This window comes from Mercurialis annua, linkage group LG8 (genome assembly GCF_937616625.2).
Source record: "Mercurialis annua linkage group LG8, ddMerAnnu1.2, whole genome shotgun sequence".
In the NCBI taxonomy this organism is placed as follows: domain Eukaryota; kingdom Viridiplantae; phylum Streptophyta; class Magnoliopsida; order Malpighiales; family Euphorbiaceae; genus Mercurialis; species Mercurialis annua.
Genome location: NC_065577.1, coordinates 29,367,883 through 29,376,632, shown reverse-complemented (window position 1 = coordinate 29,376,632; position 8,750 = coordinate 29,367,883). Strand labels below are relative to the sequence as shown.

At 33.3% G+C, this 8,750-nt stretch overlaps 1 protein-coding gene across 1 annotated transcript; it reads right to left on the bottom strand.

Moving 5' to 3' along the window:
- Positions 1–1,021: 1,021 nt before the first annotated feature.
- On the bottom strand, positions 1,022–7,670 carry LOC126660800 (uncharacterized protein At2g38710). The gene is made up of 5 exons (XM_050354478.2): positions 7,398–7,670; positions 6,208–6,327; positions 4,607–4,721; positions 2,752–2,845; positions 1,022–1,477 (listed from the first exon to the last, which is right to left on the bottom strand). Exons 1-5 carry the CDS (start codon positions 7,499–7,501, stop codon positions 1,272–1,274), a joined length of 639 nt encoding a protein of 212 aa, XP_050210435.1. The 5' UTR covers positions 7,502–7,670; the 3' UTR covers positions 1,022–1,271.
- Between the last annotated feature and the right edge of the window lie 1,080 nt (positions 7,671–8,750).

Here is an 8,750-nt window from a genome sequence, read left to right as displayed (position 1 = left end):
TGTTGTCTTGGGCTGCCATGATAACTGTGAAGGAGTCGCCTTGGTTAGGCGAGTAAAAAGAGCGATTAGAAAAAAAGGGGGCGAGTGCGTACCAAGAGTAGAGGTTGTTGAGAGCTTGAAATTGCAGAGAGGAGAGAAAATCTTGAAGATTGCCAAAGAAGTAGGTAATGAGAAAAGTGACTTGATATTTTTCTTAAAAGTGAAATCCAGGGAAGCCGAAGGGCTCATGGAGTTAGTGTGTGGCATCGTGGGAAACAGCTGGAAGTGACGTGACATCAAAGGGGTACCGAACCGTTTATAGATGCGCACCCTTTTAATTTTTTCCAAGCCAGGATATGGGCTAAGGAGTCTCGGATCTGGGCCTTTATAAGGAACAAGCCCAAAATGATTATTTCAGACTTGTTTGGGGCATTGTTTACTCCGGCCCAGAGAATGATGGGTCAAAGTCTCACGTAGGCTTATTTAGAGAATGAAACCCAACTAAAAGCCTTTTTAGATTGGTCATTTATTTTTAAATAGGAATTTGCAGCTCATTAGGAGTATTTCTCTTTAGCAATATCAATTAGAGTTAGATTAGGAGACTTGATTTTGTAGAGTCATATATAGCTCAGAGCTTTATTATTTTTGTATCAACAAATCAATCAATCAAAAATCAAGTCAAATGCTTTTTATCCCGCAATCTCCAGATTGTTTTTAACTTAGGAGTAGTTTCGATATTAATCTCGCCCAAGTTCTTTAACTCCCATATTAATATTATTTAGATTATGTGGTTGAATATTTTAACCAACGAAACCCTGTGAATATCTTCACAAGTTTGTTAAAGCATCAAACCTCAAATCGATCCCGATTATAAATTCAAAAATTCGAGTCCGGATTATTTTCAGGCGAATAAATAGTAATATTTTTATAATTTTCCCAAAAAAAAATTTGATAGTTTAATTTTATAACGCACGCTATATTCATGAATGACAAAATTTAAAATTAAGGACCCAACAGAAAGAACAAAAAATTCAGACCCCTATTATGAATTTTGCCTTTATTAATTTATTTTGCCTTAAGATAATAGGCATAAGAGTTACACACCATACATTTGGATGAAATTCCAAATTAACAAATAAAGAGTTGAGCAGTACAGCCAAAGTTGTACAAGTAATGCCCAGAAACCATCAGGTGTGTTTCTGGTACAACAATTACTGATGCAGTTTGACTGGAATCTTGATAAATTATTAACCAAACAAGCTTTGGCTCTTTAGCAAAAGCTTGTTTGCATTTTAATGGTGGACGGGTTTTGTCCCATTAATAGTGGGAGCTGCACCCCTAGCCGCCTTGACATATGAGGCGTAATCGGTGTAGGTCAAAGTAAAAAGTGTGCTCTGGTAACGAGTCAGTCGGATAGACTTCCGAAGTGATTCGGTGATGAGACTACTGTAACCGGCTTTTCGCATCAGCGAATCAATTGCTTCCAATTTTGTCCAACCTGAACCGAAATGCTAAACCAAGTCAAAAACACAATCTACACAAGCATAGAGTCGTTGAGTTTATATATATAGATGCCAAGAGACGGTGTTATTATAAGGTTCTCTATGTACAAATTGAAGTTTCTGTGTTTGAAACGTCAAGTGATTGAAATGTTTTCCAAACATTGATTGAATGAAGTGTCCGTGCTACCTATACAATGTTAGTTTGGTTAACCAATATTTTACAATTTTCTTTGGTTCAGTTTATAGATCTAGACTAAAATTACATATAACAACTAAATTAAATACATACTAGTATATATATATATATATAATATACACATATATACATATAAATTATCAACAATTTTGTTTTAAAGTTTGAATTTTCTTTCGGTTTGGTGAACTAATGGCATAAACCAAACTGTTTCTACTCATTCATATCTAAATTAGTCTAATTAACCATTTTAACCAAACGAAATTCGAACAAGTCCCTTTGGCTTTCTGCTTGTATAAAGAAAATGAAAGAAATTTAGCACTCCCAAGGATTTTATACTTACAGTTGCGAAATTGCTATTAAGACATTAGAAAAAAAGTTGCAACAGAACCAGGACAATGTTTACCAAAGTCAAGTTAATCCAAGATGAAAAAATACAAATCAAAGAGATCTAGTTTCTATAAATAAAGGAGAGAACGAATACATATTTTCGCAAAGACAAAATCACCAGAAGTATGACCTTTACAACGATATATAGCAACCATAGATAGAACACACCCGATAATGATACCCAAAATCAACAAATCTATTTGTTCTCTCCTTTCATTTCTCTATCTATAATTCTCTAACAAGTAAACAAAACTCTTCCTACAAAGCAATAAACTCCAGTTTTAATTTTACCCGTCCTTATTTGTTCTGACAACACATTGACAGCCCCAATAAGATCCCCGACTTCTTTAATAGCCAAAACTAACTTCCATATAGGTTTGGCCATATATTGCACCATTCCAATCAGGGTAGCAAGGGAAAGAAATACGGTAATCTGACCTTTGAAGAGTACAGAATTCCAAATTGTTACTAGGATGCATAGTGCAAACTGCAGAATATGCAGCATTTAGAACCAGACTATGGTCAAGACATAGGTTTCCCACAAGTATCAATACTTATTATGTAGTTCATTCAACATCAAAAAATATGGTCAAGCCAAAATAACACTGCTGAATGTAAGATAAACATATTTAGAACATATACACAACACCGTCTCAATATAACTGCTACATCTTAAAAAATGTGTACCTTCATGGGCAGCTACTTCAGGCAAATATGTCGCACTTCTCCTAGCATTATTATTAGGATCAGTAAACTCAATAATTAAACCATGCTTCCCAATCTGCACCAAAACCAAATGATGACAGAGAAAGACAAGAACTTGATCAAGTGTTACTAGATTCGCTCAAATAAACTTCTTACCACTGTTCTACTATGTCCAACAGCTGACATTACAGCAAGAAATTAAATTTACAAAGATTTCACCAATTATTTCGGCTTTCATTTCCATATCCGATAACACTTCTGATCACTTTGCAGTTTTTTGATTGGGATTTCTCGTTTTAGTGTTTCCATTATCATACTACATATACCATTCAAAGAATCTCCACTCCAATAATTTATTTTTAGTTCATTTGAATAGTTTTTCATCAAAAAATCAAGTTACTGCTTTAGTTTTGCCAAAAACTTCAAGAACAACAAGCATTAAATACTAGCACAAACCTATTAACAAATCCGAGCTGTCTGTCTTGTTTAATCCATTAGATACATAAGAAGAAAAACATATGGAAGAGGCTTAAAAGCACTTGAGAGAATGACATTATATTAAGTGCACTAATTTAAATATTTGGAATGGAAAATTAACGGTAGATTGAATCTGATATATTGTGATTTCAACAAGAGATATAGGGCCTGTTTAGGATTAATGTTTGAGAGCAAAAAATCACTTTTCAATTTTTTGTGAATTAAATATTTGCTTTTTTAGTTTTACTCCCAACTCGCTTTTTCCAACCTGCCTTTAGAAAAAGCATTTATTACCTGTTTTTCTCAATTACTAGTTTTCAAAACTCAAAAAAGTTGATAAAATGTTCTTTGGAAAATGATAACACCACCAATGTGTAAAAGGCTTGCTAGGACAATGTGACATCGATATTAAAGTTGTAACTATTCTTTCCTTCCATTTTGAGATGAAATACTTGCAATAATAGAGAGATCAAAACCATATGTTATTTTTTCAATAATTTATGTAGTTTGCAAGGTTTTACATGTATATTTTACTTCTAACTCAATAACTTAAATAAATACTGTTGTTAACTTTATAATTTAGGTTAAAAGTGATTAAATTATGGGACCAGGAGAGATTTGAAAAAAATGCAGATCATCATTTTATCGATCATTAACCTTAATCTAATTCACTAAACTTGGGAAATAGATTCGAAATTTTCCATTTACAATTTGATTGTGCATTTACTAACGAATAAATATTCTGAAAGGTTTTTAAATAAATTATGTTAAAGAGCACGAAGACTCTATTATGTGAATTGTAAACTCAATTACTATTTTCTTTGAGAAATTATAACTGCTTTCAAATATTTACTTCTAGTTTGTGAGGGAGAGCATCAGTGCAACTCAAATGCTCCACTATGCCGCAAATAAATGAGGATTAAGATGATCGGAAATATATGATTAAAATGCAAAGAAAAGCTGCCAACATTTCACCATCCAAGCCTATAGCCTATATGTTTAAAATGCAAAGAAAAACTGCCTGCATTTCACCATACAGGGCTCCACCAAGCCCTTAATATGAAACATGCATGGCGTAAGGTGCAAGTAAAAGTTATTTTATGCAGCTTGTAGATCTATTAAATTGAGATTTAATTCTAAAAACTCCGCAACCAATCTCACTTAAAAACAACTTCAAATTATTTTTTTTCTTACACTTAACTTTTTGGTGAAAAAAACACAGGTTGGAAGACAACAAAATGTGAAACATACTAGAATAAAAAAGCAAGCGCAGTATGACAATACAGCCCAGTGTATTACAAATTTGAAAACATAAGCACCCAGCTTTTGAACAGGTAACATAAGTTCAAATATCACATACCTCCCAATCAAGATAATTGTCAGCAGTTTCATAATCAGCCAGGATGGAAACTGTGCATTCCAAAGAAGGTAATTCTTTAGGCTGTATTGGAGGAAATCTGCGGTCCTTTAAAGCACTGCAAGATAATAAAATGAAACAGAATATTGAAAAGACATAAGCATATGAGAGAAATGAATTTGATTAATGTATTATGAACTCTCACATATGCCCTCGAACCAGCAATATTCTTATCAATCGACAGTGGTTTAAAATTATACGGAAGTTGAGCTTCATATACCTACATAATTGTTATCACTGGCCATGATTATACATTCATTCTTATAACGTAGTGATTAAAGACCATGAAGTTTTTCCTTAGTCCTTTCAATTACTCTAATAGGTTAAACTGTAAATAAATTCAAGCATCAAATCATTAGAAACTGCACATGGGAGCTAATTAATAAGCTTAGAAGCAAATTTCGAATCCAAAAGAAGGCCTTTTCACCTCTTGGCACGTGTATTTAACAACTTAGAGAAAAAGCTTCAAGACTCGTTACCCTTCACACAAAAAGTGAAGCCAGGTTAATTAATTTAAGGTGCAAGTAATGCATCGGTACATTCTTATCATCGACTTTTGATTGCAAAATTTTCTGTTCCTGGATTACACTCTTTCGCCTTTCATAAAAACTTAAATCATCATCTTTTCATCTTAGACTATAGCAAACTGAAATTATTTACCATTATAGACTACAAAATCTGAAATCTTTTCTAAATCAATTTTTTTCGATGCCTTGGTACTCCACGCAGAGTGCATCTACCATCTTATTTTACTTCCCCATAGAAAGAAAGATAAAATTAGTAGCATAGTAACCAAGCAACATGCTTATCCCAAGTCCTATAAGCTAAATGCATACACAAACTTGCACAGAGAGACAATTTGACACAGGAATGAACACTATATACAGTAACATAGACAGATGCGCACACACAAAGCAAGAGAGACCTACTAATGGAATGAAACGAATTATCTTCCTTTTCAGAAAACGAAGGTGGAAAGTAGGAACATAAAATCATAGTTATCAAAAGCGCGCCTCAGGCGTGCCTAGGCGCTAGAAAAGCGCTAGGCGAGGGTGGTGCGCCTGGGTGCGCTTCGGGTGCGCTTAAGGCATGAAGTGCGCTTTTTCCGGGCAAGAGACATTGTTGGAAACCCTATTTTTTTGTATTTGTTAAAGTTTTGGGCTTTGGACTTTGAGCTTTTAAAAAATCAAATATAAATAAAACAATTAATGAAAACAGAAGCCTTACAAATATAAAAATATTGCACTTAAAAACTATTATGCTCAAGACTCCTCTATCTTGATCGATGATCTTGTTTTTTATCACATTAAAATAAGAATCAAGGTCATGGACAAAGAATCATGTCATCTGAACAAGCTTTTATATATCTATAATAGGTATTTAACTTTTTTACGTATATGCGCCTAGATTCACTCGGGCGTGCGCTTTTTTTGCGCCTAGCGCCTCGGGCTATTTGAGGCCCTTTGCGCTTTAGGTGCGCCTAGCGCTTTAACAACTATGCATAAAATACAAATTTAAATTCAACTAGCAAAATATTGCAGTACCTAGTCAAAGCATAGTCCTTAAACCCATTTATCAAGTATCGAGCTTCTAATGTTCCAATGCATCCACGTAAGCGAGGCTCGCTGCCATTGACTATTTTCTTCCATGTGACAAATAGAGGGCTGAAAAATAATCCACGTTTTATGAGATCACAAGCAATAAAATTTCAGCATGCAAAAACAGTTTTAATTCAAACTATTATCATCAAGACAAGTTTCAAGAAAAAGTCATAACAATAGAACAGTGCATACAGGCATACAGTATATTTTTTTATAATATTTAATACAACACGCCAAATAATTTAAAAAAACAAGGAATTCACTCAAGATATAAGAAACAGAAAAAACACAGACTCTTCAATTCATTTTCGCAATACAACAATCCTAACAGAAAGAACTGGCCACCAGTTCCACTCCTATGATGTTTTTAGATCAAACCTCATCTAAACAATGTCAACTTAGCAACTTGCATGATCATTCAATTAAGCACTAAAGAACAAAGCTTTTTTCCTTTATTTTATTTTTGACTCAAGCAAATTCTCTAGCTTACGGTTGATTACGGCGAGCCTAGGAAGAGCTTATTGTGGACAATTCCCCACCTTTTTTTTGTATCTTTAGTTTTTCCGCCTTAAAATCTACAGTATTGCCCACTTAAAAATTTAAAATTTATATTTGATCAAAGGGTCAACGCAACCCTCAAACAAACTTATGACATCAAATAAGTCAATTTTAACCTCTTGGGTCAATTAGACCCAAAATTTAAATTTTCAGGGTTAACTAAATCACTTAAGTCAATTAAGTCTCCAAATTTACATTTCGCGGTCAAATAAGTCGATATTTGAGATGAACATCTTTGGGGTTACTTAACCTAAATTAAGAGAATTTTGGGCTAGTTGACCCAAAATGTTAAAATGAACTTACGTGATCCCGCGACACTAATTTGAGATGCACTAATCCCGAGACATTTCGGGGTCAAATAAGTCCGAAATTGGAGATGTACATCTTTGTTCAATTATATTTAGTTAATTTTGCTTATCTCACAAAATTTCGATACAATCTTACCCACTTTATGAGAAAAATTCTAGGTCCACCACTGCTTATAATATAACATCACAAAAAAAGAAATTGAACATCAAAACAAAATCGTTGACTATAACTAAACATTAGAAGTTGGGTAAAACAAAAGAAATTACTGTTGGGCTTCATCAAAAGCCGGAGGAGGAACTTCTTGGCTGTTGTAGTGGGCGAGGAGAGTGTCAAAGCAATAAACAGCCATCTCTCTGTTCGCAGATACCATTTTTCAGACAGTGTCTGTCCGATCGGTGGCTCTCAGATTTTGGCAGTGACACAGACAGACACTCTTTATGGAGTTATGCTTTTGTTGTTGAAACCAATTTGTTGAATAATAGAGAACAATTGGAGAGAGTTTGGTCCCAACAAATCACTTTCTTTTAAATGTTCTTTGAGTAAAACACCTGTTTTGCCACTTTTTCATTCTATTCTCTATTTAATTTGACAACACATAATTAAAATATAATTAAATAATTAATTTATATTGTTAGTTTCAAAAAAAAAAAATTATATTGTTCACACCTAGCTAATCCTGATGCAAATCCTAACTCGACCTTTTAAACGCCCCCATTTTGTTGGACAGGTAGAAAACGATAGGCGCCCAATAATAATTTTCTGAGACATTCGGGTGACGAGCTAGCAATCCGCTTGTTAGAATTCAAATGGATTAGATCGATATACAACGACAAATTTAAAAAACTGAAGCATATTTATTACAAATAATTAAAAATTCAAATTGTGCAATTATAATGTTTTGTAATAAAAGTTTAAAAGTTGGATTAATTATAATGTTTTAAAAGTTTATAAGTTAATTTGTAGAGCTGACAAATTAAATTGTCCTAAACCTAACTTTAGAGGCCCTAAAGGCCTTTTTTGACAATCTCAAGGACCAATATAATCCTTTTGCAATTTTTTTTTTCATGGCACACTTTCTATTCTAAAATTAATTTTTAATTAACCAATAAATTAGAGTTTTAACCTAACCTAAACTCTCACTAACCCTAACTCTAATCCCAACGGACCCTAACTACTATAAATAAAAACTTTAAGCACTATAATAAGGGATATCACATAATCAACACAAAATCCTAGATCTTGCACACACAATACTGTAAAGTTTCAGCCATCGCACACAATTAACATAAGTCAAACCAAGCTTCAACGCTTCAAATCTTTAAAGATCTATATCTGCATAGCGTTCTATACTAGATTCTACATACAGATCACTAGAAAACGACCTTAAGACTTAAAACGGTACTTATGAGGACCCTAATCAGTCTTTATATACATAAGTATTCTTGTTTATGCATCCGTATTTGATTCTTTCATATGCATGATTAGGACTTTTAGCGTTCCTGAGTAAAGTGTCATGATTTTTTTATTTCACTTCTAGATCCATATTTAGAGGTTTTTTTGATTGATTTTATGAGTTATTTTGATTAATTGTTGATTTCTAGAGGTTTAACCATGTTTGT

Coding starts and splice junctions, on each gene's coding strand:
- LOC126660800 (XM_050354478.2), bottom strand. CDS start 7,501: ATGGTATCTGCGAACAGAGAGATGGCTGTTTATTGCTTTGACACTCTC. Junction 6,328..7,397: donor GCTTTTGATGAAGCCCAACA/GTAATTTCTTTT, acceptor ATTATTTTTCAG/CCCTCTATTTGTCACATGGA. Junction 2,846..4,606: donor ACAATTATCTTGATTGGGAG/GTATGTGATATT, acceptor GTTTTGGTGCAG/ATTGGGAAGCATGGTTTAAT.